This window comes from Asterias rubens, chromosome 20 (assembly GCF_902459465.1).
Source record: "Asterias rubens chromosome 20, eAstRub1.3, whole genome shotgun sequence".
In the NCBI taxonomy this organism is placed as follows: Eukaryota; Metazoa; Echinodermata; class Asteroidea; order Forcipulatida; family Asteriidae; genus Asterias; species Asterias rubens.
In genome coordinates this window covers 1,922,841-1,940,172 of record NC_047081.1, presented here as the reverse complement: position 1 = coordinate 1,940,172, position 17,332 = coordinate 1,922,841, and the positions used below count along the sequence as shown (strand labels likewise).

Here is a 17,332-nt window from a genome sequence, read left to right as displayed (position 1 = left end):
ACGTTTTGAGTCAACATAGTTAGGAAGAATGAAAAACACAGAGACACGATCACAATATGTTGATTATGTACTCAGGACCAATTAGAGGAACCAAGAAAGAAATCAATGAAATCGTACCTTTTCCGACTCTAACTCCTCCAGGAGGTTGTTGGCGTTCTTGTTGGCCTCGGCGGCTTGGCGATCTTTGGCAGCCACGATGATCTCCATACACTGGTGACACTTCTTCAGGAGCTCCTTGTCCGAGATGGTGGCGATGTACCTCATGCATTCGGCATCGGACGGGAACTGGTTGACGTGGCGGACCATCCAGCGTACAACCTTCACGTGACCCTGTTGAGAAGAGATAATAATACAAGGTTCTTATGAAGCACTTTATCACCCCTTAGGGGCGCATCAAAGCTCTCAATATTTTGTCCAGCAAAGTATATGGGACTACTTTTTGAAGTATGAGGCCTATTCCTTTAAAGTACCATGTACTGGTTAACAAGGTGCTGTTGCGCAATAGGCTGATGATCAAAACAGGAACACCAGGGCGAACCTGTTCTCTTTTCAATAAGTGCACCGTTTTTTCATGATTGCTTGGTCATAAAACTTGTATCCTTAAGCTTCGTCCTTCAGAAGGGCAGAGAGCCGTAGGTCTTGTGTTTTGTGTAATAAGGCTTGTAAAAGAACCCAGTTACACCTAACGCTAAGAAAAGGGGTTGGACCTGGTGTTTTGGCAGCACCGTCTATACAATTTTAAGGTACTAAATACATTGGGGATTTTTGGCTAGTACAGTGACTTAGTTCGCTATTTCCTGGCTTCACAACCAGAATGACTCGATGAAATCGAAATGAAAGATTTACCTTTCTGAATGCAGCCATCAAGCAGGACACCTTGCGGTTGTCTTGGCTGTCAATGTCTGCTCCAGCGTGGACCAGTCGTTGCACAACGTCTAGATGCCCGCCTGGTGATAAAAAAAATAACCATCAGCACTCAGGGCTCGCAATTGAAGGAAAAATTCGAAGGAAAAATTCGCAGGACTTGCAGCTCAGAAACTTTACTGGACCGGGATTTAGTTACCATGACCAGAATCAACATCAGAAGAGACTAGAATCAAAATGAGCACTCGGTTTTATCATCGAAACTGTTTCATTTGAACCCTTTGTAAAAATCCTTTCAGATCATGGTATTCCGTGTGTAAAAACACCAATGTGTTTATCGCGAAACAGAAGGTCGCCTTTACTGTGTACATGTGCGCATGGTATGTGGTACGTACGATACAGTCTGTCCCACACAGTGAAAAGGCACCTACTCGCACACGCATTGGTGAAAGGACTTCCGACCTTTTTAACCATTAAAGGTGGACAGGGTAATTTTTCTCATAGGGGGAGCATAAGCTATTTTTAAACTTTCGCAGCTTGAGGTCATGCCCAAACTTTGGCTGTTTGGTGCATTTTAATCGCGTGCTTTGAGCTCTTGTCAAACTATGAGGGTTGTTGCGTGCGATATGTGGGGCAATAGGCAGGGAGTCTGCGTGCGGTATGAGTGCTAAAGGATTAAAGACTTTCAGAAGGCATCCATGACAGGAACTTACCATTACATGCCAGCCAGAGAGGCGAGTTACCCTTCTTGTTTTTCACATCCACAGCAGCCATGTGCTCCAGAAGGAGCTCCACAAAGCGGTAGTGGCCCTTGTCAGCTGCGATGGTCAGGGCTGTGTCTCGGGACGACGGTACAGGGGCTGCGTTGACGTCTGCCCCCTTGTCGATGAGGACCGCTCCTACGTCTGCGTAGCCGCCCGACGCTGCCTCCATGAGAGGTGTCAAGCCGGTCTGGGGGGGTTTAGAAACAATTTGGTTTTGAGTTTCAAGACATGGAATAAGTGTAAAGACATCACCTTAGGGTTGTGACTTGGATCACTGGTTTGGTACCTCATAGGTATTGTACACTAGTCAAACTATCTTCCAAGGAGGCCCAGCGGGCAACTTAAAAAACTCAGCAAGTTTTGTTTTACTTGTGAAAATATCCAACAAAATTCACTTGTACAACTCATACTGCTCATCAAATATAAATCTGAATGGAAATTTATGCTTGTCAGGGGAAACACTATACATGTAGCACAAGGGCTTAAAGGCAGTGGACACTATTGGTAATTACTCAAAATAATTATTAGCATAAAACCTTACTTGGTAATGAGTAATGGGGAGAGGTTGATAGTATAAAACATTGTGAGAAACGGCTCCCTCTGAAGTGACGTAGTTTTCGAGAAAGAAGTAATTTTCCACGAATTTGATTTCGAGACCTCAAGTTTAGAATTTGAGGTCTCGAAATCAAGCATCTGAAAGCACACAACTTCGTGTGACAAGGGTGTTTTTTTCTTTCATTATTATCTCGCAACTTCGATGACCAATTGAGCCCAAATTTCCACAGGTTTGTTATTTTATGCATATGTTAAGATTTACACCAAGTGAGAAGACTTGTCTTTGACAATTACCAAACGTGTACCTTCCCTTTAAAAACTGCTGCCTATTTACCTTAGCCCTATGCTCTACATTGGCCTTCCGATCCACCAGTAGGCTAACGACCTCGGTGCGGCCCTGGAAGCACGCTAGCGTCAGCGCCGTGTTGCGATTGGTCTCGATCTGAGCGTTGATGTCACTGCCCATGTCCAGTAGCAGTTTGACCGCTGCCGTGTGGCCGTTCATTGCCGCCAACATTAGAGGTGAAATGCCAAGTTTACTTCCAGTTCTGAAATTGTGAAAAACGCTCATTTAGTCAGAAATGTTTACCTATGAATAAATGGTTCAGACCTAGGTTCAATTTTACTGTTAAAGGTAGGGTCATATCATTGGCAAGTGCTAAAAAAATCAAGAACTTGAAAGACGTAAAAAAGACTTGAAAACTGGGTATTGCAGATTCAAAATAATACACTTGAATCTGAGAAACCATTAATACATGAATCTTTTCTCAGATATCTGATGGTTGGTGTCCATTCAGGAATGGTGCAGCCACAGATGGGGTTGGTACCCGCTGTCACCTCGCTAAACGTGGATGGATACAACATTCTTGTGAAACTACAGTGACAGTTTTTTTGCTGTTTCCCAAAAAGTAGGCACTCTGTTCAGCTGAAACTTTCACATGTGACTTCTATCCTTCTTGATTAAACTAAATGTTTCAAAATTCTTGTGAGAAGACAGAGTTTGTTTGGTTTGATTCAGGGAAGAAGTATCTGAAGATTTACCTTGAATTTATTTCGGCTCCGTATCTCAGGAGGAGTTTGATGATGCTGACGAAACCACCAGAAGCAGCCAGACTGAGAGGGGTGTAGTCAGAGACGTTACGATGCTCCTTGTTGGCTCCTCGGGCTAGCAACAGGTCCACCACCTGAAAACAAAACCACCGCTCACAAATTACTCACAGTTACGAAAAATGTATCTGACAAACTTTTTATGTCACTTTCTCTTGACTGACTCACAGGACAACTCAACCTGTATGAAATTTTCTAAGTGGAGGCGGAGACTCTGCAGTGCACTCGCAGTATACAATGAATGCAGCCGCAAGTGGAGGAGACTTTGGTAGTGCACAAACAGTACACATTGAACGCAGCCATATGTGATATTAAATTTTTCACTCAATGTGGTGTTACTGAAAACCAAATAAAACTATACCTTTGTTTTTGTGGGGCGAACTGTCTGATTTGTGCGCAAATCAGCATGAAATGCTACATGTAGTTTGTGCATAGGGAGAGCCCTGGGTTCACATACTGGCAAGTGTTTTGCCAACTGTATAATTATTGCGGCTCTGGAAGAGTGTGGGATGAGGGATGACTGTCAGCATCCCCGAAGTATCTTGGCTTACCTCATAGCGACCTCCAGAGCAGGCAAGAGACAACGGGGTATCCTTGGTCCGTTCAGACTGGGCTTCGATGTCACAGCCTTGGTTGATCAGGATCTCTACCGTCTTGCAGTGACCAGCCGTTGCAGCTAAGATGAGTGGGGTGAAACCTGGTGGGAGAGAGAGAAGGGCAGGACAGTCGGTTTTAAAATACTGCTAGAAACTGATGAGTCATGGCCGAGATTTCAAGAAACAATTCCCTTCAAAGAAATATGGTTTCAAAGACAAATCAGCATGAAAGTGATGAACTATTAAAATTACATTTTTAAAATGATAAACAAAGTTTAACCCTTTCATGCACCCTTTACTTTAGTGATATTGGTCATATGTACACATTAATTGTTAACTTGTTTTTTGCAAGTGGCGACCCAACAAAAAAAAAAGTTCACAACAGGACCCTCAAGTGAACTCTTTCCCATTCTAAAGACTAGCTGACTGTTTGATCTACTTTTCTGAAAGGATTTTTAAAGCCAGTCGCTAGCCACCAGTAAACACATGAAAGAGTTAACCTTCCTTTTTGCTCAAGTAGCCGTTTTGAGATCTGTCTCGGCTCACCTTTCTTGTCCCGGTGTTCCATGTTAGCGCTCTTCTCCAAGAGCATCTGGACAAGCTCATCGTGACCGCCGGCACAGGCCACCGTCAACGCCGTGTCGTGGTTGCTCTCCGTCTGGGCGTCAACCTCGACTGGGGGGTGGGGCGTGAAGGGGGGCGTATAGTAGATGTGGGGCGAAGAGGGCGATGGGTGGTGGACTGCGTCCGGGTTGGGGACAGCGGCAGTGGTGGTGAGAGTAAGGGGCGAGGTGACACGGCAGGAGAGGGAAGAGGAGCCACACTGGGTGCCGACTGACTGGGTCTGCGGTGGGGCCTTCCAGGGCTTCGGGGGTAGCTCCGGTCCTGAAAAGGTTCAAGGCAAGGTCTCGTTAAAGTCAAGCTTTTAAAAACTCATGACTGGTATAGGCAGTAACTTGGTTCAATACTCAAGACACTTTAGAAACTGAAATATTCCTGAAAGGGGCTGCAAGGTTAAATTGTCTTGAGATGCACTCACTTTTCAATGGATAGGTTACTCATGAAGATAGGCACAACATTACAAGTGTCTTAACCTATTAACCTCATACTAAAATGGTGTCAAGTCAAATGTCTTCTTTATCTAAAATTCTTAGCAAAATTTGAAACATGACGTCATCATACTTCAAAAACAAATTGGTCTTTACAAATCAAAATGGAACTTTTTTTGTGTCAGTCAACAGGTCAAATCACATACTATTTTGATTGAAAAATCGGTGAGAAAAAAAGATTTAGGTGTTAAATGTATTCAAATTTCAGGCATACACTAAAACTTTAAACAACCAGAGATGAGAAATTAGTAATTACAAATAGGACTAAAGAGAGCAAGGGGGTTAGAACGTACGTGCTGGTGTTTCTGAGGTTTCAGCGAGTGCACACATCGGGGACGCTACGAACAACCCATCTTGGGCTTCCTCACCAACGCCACTCTCTCGTTCCTGAGAGAGAACATCAGCGCTAGCTAGCCTGTCGACAGCCGCGGTGGTAGACCCTGTGACAGAGGCACCGACAGTCGAGAATGGACAATCCTCTCCGGAGATTAGAAGACTTTGGACATCGGGTAAGGAGGCTGTGGACAAAGGAGCCATCTGGCTGCTTGCATCTTTAGTGAGGGGTGCTGCATGAGAGTGATTTTTGGCATCGAAGGGGGAGGATGCTTCTAGCTTCGGGGAATGTCCTTCCTGCGGGTCTCTGGGAGAGGTTTGGTCGCGACGACCGAGAGGAGGGGAACCTGATAAGCGACTCGCTGAGGGTAGGCTTGGAGTTGGGGTTTGAGACTCGGCTTCCATACCCTGGGCGGACAATCTCTGCTCAGGGAGGTTGGGACTTCGGATGGGGACCTCCTCATTACACTGGTTGAGTTTGATCTCCCGGAGATCAAGAGCTGAATCATCGATGTCCGTTGCTAAGACTTCCTCGCCCAGAGAGCCGGGAGTCTCGTCCCGTAGCCCTTTGGGAGACTTGTTATTGTTGGCTTCACCACTCAGGCGAGACGCGACGTCGTCGGGAGTTGCTTCGGGATGCGGTACGGCGACCCACTCGCCAGAAGCTTCGCCAGGGTCCGCCGTGGTGGAGTCGACCGCCTCCGCCGTGCCGTCCTTCTGGATGAAGTCCCACTCGATCTTCTGCAACTCTCGGAACTGCTTCTGCTTCTCCAGGAGCTGCTCCTTGGCGATTTGGACGTCGGGATGAGGCTTCTGCCCGGAGTTTGGGAGCTGGTTGGTTGGCGAGGCACCTGGGAGGATCCCCATCCCTGAGTCATCGTCCAGGGATGCATTGCTTGGGATTCTTTGGTGCGTGGGATCTCGAGATAGTGCCGAGGGATCAGTTACTTGCGCAAGTAAAAGGGAACCTGCAAGCATGACCAGCAAACAATTTATAAGTGACTATGTTGTGCTGTTTGTTTTGTGTGCTACGGATTAGACAATTCAAATCAATTCAAAGTGCAGGAGATCCATTTTATATTATCATCATCGTATTGATTTTACTGAAGTATTTTAGTGAATGCAATAAGACATCTGCTCTAGCAATGCAACAGTCATGAGTTCGAAACCCAACCAAGTGATTTGCCTGTGTTTTATTTGTTCACAGAACTCAGGAACTAAGTATACAGTGCTTTATGAACATCAATGTAAGGGTACAAACAAATTATAATAGAAGACCTCTTCATTTGTTATTCTATTTTTTTGGTGTGGGGGTCGTTGATGTGAAGGGTTGGGTATAAGAGTGGGAGTGGGTGACTCTGCTTTGGGGGAAGTGGACAGACACAGCAATACATACCCTGGGGTTGAGACATCAACACCTCGTCCGGGTGCTTATCGGGCTTCTGAGGTGGCACCACCGTCGGGAGAGCCTGCGTGGGTACCCTGGACACCTCTCCCTGCTCGGGCGTAGGGGGCGTCACCGTACCCTCCAGGGGTACAGGCGGGGTGTGCATATTATTGGGGTAGTTGAGGATGAGGGACATGACCCCGGAGTGGCCCCCTTTGGCAGCTTCAATCAGACAGGTTGAGTTGTCCTGCGAGAAAGTCAAGAAACAAAATTACGTTAACAATTGAAAAAAAAAAACTTAAACAATTATGACAGTTGTGCACACATGTTTTCTCAAGTGTCCTCTCGAAGGAAGACAAAGCAACAAAAGTGATTGTCAATAATCACAACATACCTTTGGAAATTAAAATAAATGCCTCATGTTACCAACATGTCTTTTCTACCTAAATCCCTTTGTAAAACCTGGTATTTCAGGTTTAAAAACACCAATAAGTTTATCTTGAAACAAGGGAAGGCCAGTGCACAGGATGAGCCAACCGGCCACTAGCCTCAACGTCTGACGTCATTCTTCGAGGCTCGTGAATAACGCGGGAGACCGGGCTCAAAACCGGCGTGTAGTTTGACCTCTGACCTCTGTCGTTTCACATATAGATACGCAGTCAAATTCCATTGCGGACTTGAGAGCAGTGACTATTTGGGCATCTATGTCACTGCACGTGCATTGTATCCAATGGGAATCACTGGATCTAGCGGCAGGGACCTGTCTTTATCCTTGCGGATAAAGACAAGGGCCCAGTCTAACCGGCCACCTCCTTTGACCTCTACGCGAGGGCGCCCTACTCATATGTGAATAAGGTTAATTTATGAAATGAAAACTGTTCTCACCTTCAGCTTATGAGAGGGGTTGGAGCCATGTTCCAGGAGTAGCTCTACCACGTTGAGGTGTCCACCGGCGCATGCCAGGGATAATACTGTGTGGTCATTGTTTGACGTCGCACGATTTACCTCAGCTCCTGTTGACAGGTGAAAAAGACAATATGTTTAAAGGTTTTATACATGATTTGTATCAATTAAAAACACTATTGTTTACTTTTGGAATGACAGCTTGCACTGATTATGAAGTTCATACTGTATTAAATGTGGTAGCATTTTCCATAGAATAATATAATTGTGATTTTTTGTTTAAAACTTTTGAAACAAGGACATACGTTAATTTCCATCTATTAAAAGATCATAAGTGCGTCAACACATTTCTGTTAAGTGAGAAGTGATTCTTTAGAAAAAATTTCATTGCCTTTCTCAGTTATTCCTATAATGTTAAGGTGTGGGATACAATCTTTGGAAACGTTTTCATAAAGTCGTATCTTTATAAATTATTCCAAAAAGTACAAAAAGTAAATTTTAAAAAAAAATATTTGAAGTAGTGGCTGTATTTCTCTGATCGACAAAACACCATCTTGATTGTAAGATATTCTAGATGTGGCAACGGGATGATGTGGATTGACCTTTACTGACCTTTGCTGATGAGATACTGCACAGTGCAAAAGTGGCCGGCCCTGGCTGCCTTCATTAAGGGTGTACGACCCCCTTCAGATTCATGCTCCTGCGGATTTAAAGACAAGAGTTTGTTTAGTTCCTTGAATTCTTAATCAAGAATTACCAGTAGAATAAGATTGTTGAAAACCAGCAGACTAATTTACTTTGATCTCATAACAAAGTTGTAAGACATTGGGTGCATATTGGCAGCCATAACCAAATAACTGTTAAGGTCATTGACCAGTGATTAACCAGTGGCCAATTCAACCGAAACAGTAATTGGTTATAACCACCAAAACTCACACATATAGGCCATTTTCTTTTAACATCTTCCTTGTCCTCGACAAGTCTTGTGCATGGTGGTCACTAAGGCACCTTATCAAAACTTTCCCCGGACAACTTGTGGAAGGGTTTTCCCAAAACCATTTGGGAACAACTGCTGGCTCCCAGTAGATAGCAAATCTAAGTGCGTGCGGTTTAACCAACATTTAAACAAATGGTACATAGAACTTTCCTGAAAACTTTCCTGGAGTTTATACAGAATGCACAATACTTTGTTGAGGGACAACAAATTAGCTCCGGTAAAACTTTTCCGCAAGTTATCCGGGAAAAGTTTAGATAAAGTGCCTAAAATATAACGTCACGTCAAAAGCAGGGTTCACTTCATTTCAAATAAATTTTAGTTTTAAGGATTATAAGACTATACCATGTGTTTTTAAAACTCACCAAGTCTGCCCATGCAGCCAGAAGCACATCAGCAACATCAGTGTGGCCATTCTCGCATGCGTAGGTGAGAGCAGTGTCCCCAGTGGCTGTGATCGCACGTACGTTAGCATCTGAAAGTAGAGACACAAAGATTTAAGTGTTAATGGTTTAACACAGCAATGGTAGACGAACTGACAAAATAGTCACAAACAGTGTTCATGTTTTGTATGATCAACTACATACATGAAACAACAAACCTGTGGAAATTCGTCGTTTACCGGTTGTGTGAGTCTGGACAAAATAGTGAAAAACCCATGCAAAATTTTCAGCATGTCAACACATTGTATTTAATTTGGGTTGTAATAAACAACATGTCATACAATCGTTAACTGCCGTGTAGCAAGGGATAACAACCTAGGAAGCGGTAGCCAGGGGATCATCTTTAGAGGATGCGACTTTTTATGTCAGATATCAAATAAAAAGGAACTAAATACAACTAAATTTGACGCACTTTTACTGAGCAGGAATTTGACCAGTTCTACGTGTCCTTCTTGGGCAGCTTCCATCAGAGGGGTCGAACAACCTAGCTCGATATCGGCCTCGACGTCAATTAGGAACTTGGCAACGTCCAGAAAGCCACCGCAACAGGCTAGGGTGAGGGCGGTCTCCTGGGTTTCTTCAGTTTGCGCGTTGATGTTGGCACCTGTTGGAGATAATAATAATAATTAGATTAATAATTAGAATAATAATAATAACGATAATAAACTGCACTTATATAACACCTCACACAAATGACCGAAGCACTTTACAAAAGAAATTAGAAAACATTAATTGAAGAGTTGTTTTCATGAGGTGCAGTTTTGATGTCGTTTGCCAAATTGTTTCCAGCGGTCAAAAATGTGAGAATGAGGAAGAATGAGACGTAGAGCTGGAGTGGAGGGTACGGCGAGGATGAAGGAGTTCTTGAAGATAATGGGATGCAGATTGGATGAGGGGTTTGTATGTCTGTAGGAGTTATTTGAATTCTATTCGTCTGGAGACAGGTAACCAATGAAGGGTACAGGGTTTTGGGGTGATATGCCGGCGGGGTGACTTCTACTTGGCCATGACAATAATCAAACTTAAAAGCCAGGCATGCAACTGCCCATTGAAAAAAAAAAAAAGGACAATTTTCGAGGGCACAACGCAAGTGCAGAGCGAGGCAGCCGAAACGCCACGGGACATGAGACCCACAATGGTACCCTAGAAAATGTTGAGGTTTATTATGCTCTAAGGTGTATTGTTAGCATGTACTGGGCTTATTTTACATTATTGTAGTTGTACATTGTTGTTGCCAGGCATATACTAGCGCCGATCATTTTTTTTTGGACTCAGAATTTCGCGGAAACGCAGAAGAGTTTAGCAGGAGTTCGGCAAACATCTTAGTTACCTTTAGCAAGAAGCAGAGCAACCATCTCCTCATGGCCTTCCCTAGCTGCCTCCATGAGCGGCGTGTAACCCTCATCATTCACCTCCTCGATGTTAGCACCTCGCTCAATCAGGAGATCGGCTAGCTTGGTGTGACCTCCGCAGGCTGCGAGGGTCAGGGGGGACTCAAAGCTATCAGCTGGCATGTTCACCTTTGAAGGAATAACAACAATTTTGTATATAATAGTCTTGCAAGGGAGGATCTTTTTTGGAAATGTAAGATCAGGGAAGCCATCGAGATACACACCTAGCCAGTGTCAAGCCAGTTTCTCTGCTTAAGCATCTCAATGAAAATTGCCCTAGAGAAAAATTTCATAGAGCTGCTTAAACAGAAAATATTGCCTAAAAATTTTCTGCTAAGCAGAAACGAGCAGGAGACCAGTCATAAATTGTACACGCAACATTGTAGTTTGGCTGGTAACCTTATTCTAGTAAGCAAAATTGTGCTGCGCTTAGCGACTTTTTCTGCTTAATCAGCTCCATGAAATTGGGCCCTAATCACAGCTGAGGTTTTTCTTCGAAGCCAACAACCATCTACAGAGCTGAAATAATTTCATTGCGCTGTTCAAAACTACCAGACAAACAAACAAACCTGCGCGCCGTGGTCGAGCAGAAGGCGCGCCACCTCTACGTGGCCGTCCATGGAGGCCTCCATGAGGGCGGTGTGCATCTCGTCCGTCTTGTGTTCGTGGTCGGCACCAGCTTCAAGTAGAAACTGCACCATCTGAAGATGCCCTGTGAAGTAAGAAAAGCGGAATTTAAGTCAACAGCACAACTAAGATCAGCGAGCAACTGTAACTTCACCAAAAAAGAGAAAATTACAAAATTTCAAACGATTTTGTATAGTATCTTTCAATTTCGAATGGTAAAACTGAGAACAAAAAAAGAGAGAAAATCAGCTGATCCGAGGAAAACTTGCATGCCTGTAAGACTTTTATAAGCTTTGCTTGGTTTAAAAGATGCCAAGAATCTAGTTAGCATTCTGTTCTGTGTGATAAGCCAAGGACTCCAAGGAAAGTGAACTTAATCACTATACTACATGTAGCCAAGAACCAAATGGAGAAAAGACAAGGAAGGAAGTTTCAGACTTAGGTGTGGGACAAAAAAAACAAGACCTTTTCCAGGGGAATCCCATGCAATCATCTAGTGCCCCAACAGGATTCGAACCAGGGTCCCAGAGGTGGAAAGATACCAACACACCAACCCAACCACCCAAACTATTGCTTATCGAGCAAAAATACATTAACATAAATTTATTTTCACTTGTTACCCAAAACCCACAAACATACCTTTATAACATGCCAGCGTCAGCGCGCTTTCTTTAAACTCATTAGAATGGGTGTTGATCCCGGCGCCCCGTTCCAGGAGGACCTTCGCGATGCCAACGTGTCCGCTACTAGCCGCCTCCATCAACGGCGTGTGCCCGTTCTCGTTATGGTCTTCGATGTTGGCGGCGGTGTCCAGGAGAACTTTGACGGCTTCTTCGTGTCCACCGCTGCAGGCGTACATCAAGGGGGTGTTTCCTGTTTGACGAAAAAAGTAATTATTATTTCCAAAATACCAGGCCTGATACTTCATGGAGGCAACGAAGGCGATATCCCTGCCCCCTGGTCATTGCCTTGGTGCCCTTAAAATGCTCAAGTAAAAATATACAATTTTCTCTTAGGAAGCCTTTTTACCAAGGAGAAAATGCCTAAAAATGTTGGGTTTTTTTTGCTGTCAGAAACGGGCATCAAATTTTGTCTTCGTTGGATACTGTTGGAAAGTTCTTTTTCTACTATATTTCCACATGTATTACAAATAAGAGTTGCTTTATTTTGTGTATGCAGGTTATACATAGGACATGTTTCTCATTTGTGGCAAAATTGTCTTTTGTGAGTTTCTACCTGCTGAGGATTGAGCGTTGACATCAGCCCCGTAGTCAATCAACAACTTGACGATGTCTACGTGACCAGCACTAGCAGCTTCCATGAGTGGTGTGCAGTCGCCCTTACTGCCTCGGTCCTCCACGTTGGCGTTCATCTTCAGCAAAACCTTAATAAATACAAACAAAATTTACAATTGTCACAGGATCTGGTTGAGCATGAAACGGAATAACCCCAGTGTTCATGTAATTGTAAAATAAACACTTCTTTACCATGTCTATCGGTGGCGCTCATCTTCAGAAAAACCCAAACGAATATAAACAAAATCATCGACTGTCGAAGGATCTTGGCCCAAATTCATGGCTGTGCTTTTAGTGAGGGAAACATTGGCAGAGAGTTCTGCACTTACGTTAAGTGTATTTCACGGGTTAGCAGGGAACTTTTGCTTGTTACTAGGCATACTTCAGTTGTGTTCGCAGTAACTGAGCAAATGCTTGCCCCTAATCATAACTGTCTCTATAGTCTGAGTATTTTAAAATTAAGAAGTGTGAGTAAGCAAGTCATTGTGTCTGACGTCAATCAAAAGACGATGTGACTTCTGACGTCACTCAATAACCATAACATGATTCGCGGGCATACCGCCGGGCAAAACCTTTGTGTTTTGGCTGCCAGCTAGAAAGTACATGCAATCTTACCATGTACATGTGACTACGATCAGAAGGCGAAACATGACGTATACGGTGTTTTGCCCGGCGAAACATGATGTATACGGTGTTTTGTCAACAGAGGGCAGTTTGAATGTAAACGTAGGTCACATCGTCTATACTAAATGGCAGATGGCTGAAAGTCGTTGCTGTGAGCTTATGAGAGCAATGGAACAATGGTCCCACACAGAAATTCTGTGTTCAACGTGTACCCTCCAAAAGGGAACTTTTTACCATAAAAAATGATAGAGCAACAATAGACCGTATTGAATAACCCCTTTTTTGCTATGAAAGTCGCCATCTTGTAGGGCAAACCGTATGCGCGTCCAAATACAGACATCAATAAAGCACGCAGCATTCCCAGTTTGATTTCTTAGGCCCCTGCACGCACACACGCATGCACACGCGTACAGACGCCATGTTGTAGGGCAGTTATTTGAACTGTGACGTCATATTCAATACGGCCTATAGCAGGTCCCCATAATCCAGACCCGTAAGGTTGTCTGGACGTACCTGTGCTAGCTCAAAGTATCCCCCTGAGCAGGCCAAGGAGAGTAGACTCTCCCCTTCCTCCGTCGTCTCATTGATGCTCTTGAGAGCTGCAGGATCATCTTCCGCATCGGCGTACGCTTGTCTGCAAGAAAGAAAAAAAGACGAGAACATTTAAACAAGTGTCTTCCAGAAGTGGTTCTGTAGTGAAAATAGTAGCGACATATATTGGTGTTGTAACTGTTTTGGTTTTGTATTTGTGCCCCACCAGAAACAATTCATGCAGGAATCGCTTCTCAGATTTCTAAAGGATCTGTTTCCGAATGCTGCGACAAGAGTTTCTGTTCCCGAATGCTGCGACAAGGGTTGCGGTTAGAACCCGCTGTCTCACCTTGAAAAACATGGATGGTTTGACGTTTGAAATACAGTTTGTTTCTGTTTTCTCAGCAAGTGGGCACTGACACCTGACTTTTATTGTTTCTTTCCTTATAATGTTACCAATAAATCAGCATTCAATGACAAAAACTTATCTCTGACCCAACCTTTAGGCCTATCTCCTGATTTCTGAAATCTAATCAATTGAGTTTTTAAATTTTTTTTAACTTTTAATCTGATGTAGTCCTCATTGCTTTCTTTCACGCATCGCGTCCTTCAAACTTACCCATCTGCGCCCTGGTTGGCCAAGTTGCCCGCATTCTCCGACCGCATACGATAGAGGGCAGCCTCCGCCTCATCCAAGGCGGAGCTGACCGATGACGTTAGTTTCCCCAGGATTTCAGGGTCAGTGAAGGCTTTGCCATCGGCGGTGGTCAGTTTGTCTATCCCTGCTGGAGAAAGAGGTGGCAACGAGAAAGAAACAAGTGAATTTGGGAAAATATAAAAAAATTAATAATACACTGTTTTTTTTGCCCAGGCATAGTTTCATAGAGCTGCTTAAGTAAACTTGTCAAGCACCAAAATAAGCTTAGCACAACAGAACCATGCTAACCAGATTAAGGCTATCAGCCAAACATGTACACATGTACAACTTGTACAACTGTTATCCTGCTAATTTCCGCTTAGCTGACAACTTTTAAGCAATATTTTGCACTTAAAGCAACTCTATGAAATTAGGCTTGGTGCCCCATTAAAACATTCCCATATACGTTAAGATTTTAATCATGCAAGTGCCCTTTCTACAATGAAAGACCCCTCTCAGCCCCGGGCCCAATTTCATAAAGCATGAAAGCACAAAAACTTGCTAAGCACAGAAAAATATTAATGCTCAGCAGAAACTGGTTACCAGCCAAAAGTCCATAGAGTTTACATTGTTGTGACTGGTGACCCATCCATTTCTCGCTTAGCATAGAAATTTGCTAAGCAGTATTTTCTGCATAACAACCTGATAAAATTGGCCCTTATCATCGTGTTGGTCTGGAATACTTTGTTAATAACTCACCCGCAGCCTCTAGCAGCGCTTCCAATGTTTCTGGATCCACTGCCCTCAGGTCCGGGTTCCCGGAGCTGTCAAAGTGTAGCTCTTCTTGATCCAGAATGAAGGATTCAACCTGAAAAAGATTAGAAGGGTGAAGAAAAAGAAGATTAATCTAAACTTCTATGCACTTTTATTCATCCCGGCTCCGAAACTTCTCAAGTTAGCTGGCGGCCACAGGGCTCGGGATTAGGGGGAAAGTTTGGTGTGTGCAATTTTATCAGCAAAATGGTGATTGCATGTCAAATGATGTTTTCAATATTTTGCAATTATTTCAAGGTTTCTGTTCGATTTTTTTTTCTTTCTTAAGTATCCCTACATAAATAAATAATTTGTTTAATGTCAATTTTTAATGTTATCTTTATACCACCAAAACAAGATGGATAGGATTTTGAGATGTAACTTGATTTTACACAGTTTGCCAAGGTAATACATGTTCATTTACACTATGGGGCCAATGGCCAGGCAAACATGCATACATAAAAAGGCTGTCCAGCTGCAGCATGCCAGAGTCAAGGTCCAACAAGTTCAGGCATGTGTCATTAAAGGGCCTTCACAAGTTAGCAGTCACCCCCCCCCTCCATTTTTGTTAAGGTTGTTTAAAAACGTGTGTAAAGCTTCCAGTGGTAGGGTCCAGGGCTTGAATTTGGGTAGAAAATTGACATGTATTCAATTGAAAAAGACAAAACTACAAGGCTACTGGCTTGTCTAGTTTTGAGCTAACTGGGTTTAATTTTAAGACCTGGGGTCATCCTTTGGTTTTTGTATAAGAAAATTTTCAAGAAAGACCAAGCATGACATGTCGGGAAAAGTAGGAATTTTCTATTGAGTACGAAGGCTGACCTACATGAACACGCATAAATTAACCGTTCTTAAAAACCAACCTGAACCTGTTTTTCAATCGAGTACAAACAATGTGGGATTCAGAGATATTTAATATAATGACATAAATTCTATTCTATCTTTCTTGACAATTTTACCAATAAATCAGCACTATAATGACCAACACAAAACAATGCCCCCTTCTTTTAGAAAACTAAGCAAGACTAGGGTTGTCTTCAATCAATTTAAACACCAAAATAAGCTATTAAGAAACCTTTTAAAACAAATTGTAATTTCACTTCAATGAATTTTGGATCTTGTCACTGACCAAAGGTCAACACTCCCTTGAGCCATGTGTTGTTGGTTGATAAGTTCATGGTCAATAATCCCAATGCCTATGGTCAACAGATTGCTGGTGCAGAGAGCATTGTTTATTATAATGCCATGTGCAGCACAGAGCAGGAAGTCAACATGACTGGTAAACATAGCTAGCCAGGAGTACATGACTCATACTGCTAGCATTCATTCATGAATACTACATGATTGTTACTGCAACACCCCAGCCATGCATCTGTGCATACAGCAATTATCACCCCTAAACTGGTACAACATGTAAATCTTAAAGGATTTGGTTACCTTTTCAAAATGTTCATAGATTTACATCAAACTTAAAGGGTTTGAAGATAATGATAGTGGAAAGCTTCCCTTCAAACATTACTTACTGAGGTGCTGTAGTTTTTGAGAAACGAGTTTAACAATGTCATGAAAATACGTTTGTAAATGCTTAAAATAATGTTCGTCTCATGAGACAAAAATTATTTTCATGACATTGTTTGGCTCATTTCTCAAAAACTACAGCACCTCAGCAAGTAATATTTTCGGGGAAGCTTTCTACTATCATTATCTTCAAACTGAGTAAGTTTAATGTAAATCTGTGGACATTGTGTTTTTTGTCCTACAAAAAGTACATAGACCCTTTAAAGGCAAAGTATACCTTTGGTTTTTGAACTGTTTGATTGTTTTAATCCTATATAAATACGTATGTAGTTCTTACATTGCGTGTACAAAATAAAACTAACATCTGAAAATTGACGTCACATTTTTTAGATAATCGCAAAACAAAAAAACTGAAGAGAAAATTTCCATGCAGGAGAAATAATCCCATAAATCTATCGTGTTTAATTTACGAATAACTTAAAATTCATTGAACAAAACAAACATTTCGACATATTTGATCCTACATGTACCAAGCTTTTACACAGTGGCTTAAAAGCTTGGTGCGTGCATGGAGGTAGAATAGATTCATAGAGTGAGAAATACTCAAAAATTCATGCACAATTTGTTTCTTTGCATTTGTTCTTCTTCAGTGTTGTGAGGGTTGGTGTCTATTCACAACGGCTGCGGCCAGAGATGTGATTGGTACCCGCTGTCACCTCCCTTAATACCATGGATGGATTCCACATTGTTCAGAAAACACCTCAACAGTTTGTCTCTGTTTTCTCAGCAACTGGACACTGAATGTAGCTGAAGAAAGCTTCACAGGTGACTTTTACCATGC

The 17,332-nt window shown here is 42.8% G+C and overlaps 1 protein-coding gene across 2 annotated transcripts in view; it reads right to left on the bottom strand.

Moving 5' to 3' along the window:
- The window catches only part of LOC117303746 (ankyrin repeat domain-containing protein 17-like), a 29,475-nt gene that overhangs the window by 7,976 nt on the left and 4,167 nt on the right, over positions 1-17,332 (bottom strand). The window contains exons 2-21 of one of the 2 annotated variants that reach the window (XM_033788066.1): positions 14,920-15,028; positions 14,143-14,308; positions 13,506-13,626; positions 12,310-12,457; positions 11,713-11,946; positions 11,016-11,158; positions 10,386-10,575; positions 9,468-9,659; positions 8,978-9,087; positions 8,231-8,318; positions 7,601-7,728; positions 6,725-6,962; positions 5,289-6,296; positions 4,433-4,771; positions 3,842-3,987; positions 3,225-3,367; positions 2,518-2,731; positions 1,578-1,815; positions 847-947; positions 118-330 (exon numbers count right to left, since the gene is read on the bottom strand). In XM_033788066.1, the coding sequence (XP_033643957.1) occupies positions 118-330; positions 847-947; positions 1,578-1,815; positions 2,518-2,731; positions 3,225-3,367; positions 3,842-3,987; positions 4,433-4,771; positions 5,289-6,296; positions 6,725-6,962; positions 7,601-7,728; positions 8,231-8,318; positions 8,978-9,087; positions 9,468-9,659; positions 10,386-10,575; positions 11,016-11,158; positions 11,713-11,946; positions 12,310-12,457; positions 13,506-13,626; positions 14,143-14,308; positions 14,920-15,028 (4,269 nt within the window). The remainder of the gene's footprint in view (positions 1-117; positions 331-846; positions 948-1,577; positions 1,816-2,517; positions 2,732-3,224; positions 3,368-3,841; positions 3,988-4,432; positions 4,772-5,288; positions 6,297-6,724; positions 6,963-7,600; positions 7,729-8,230; positions 8,319-8,977; positions 9,088-9,467; positions 9,660-10,385; positions 10,576-11,015; positions 11,159-11,712; positions 11,947-12,309; positions 12,458-13,505; positions 13,627-14,142; positions 14,309-14,919; positions 15,029-17,332) is intronic. The other variant, XM_033788067.1, reaches the window with a different exon arrangement.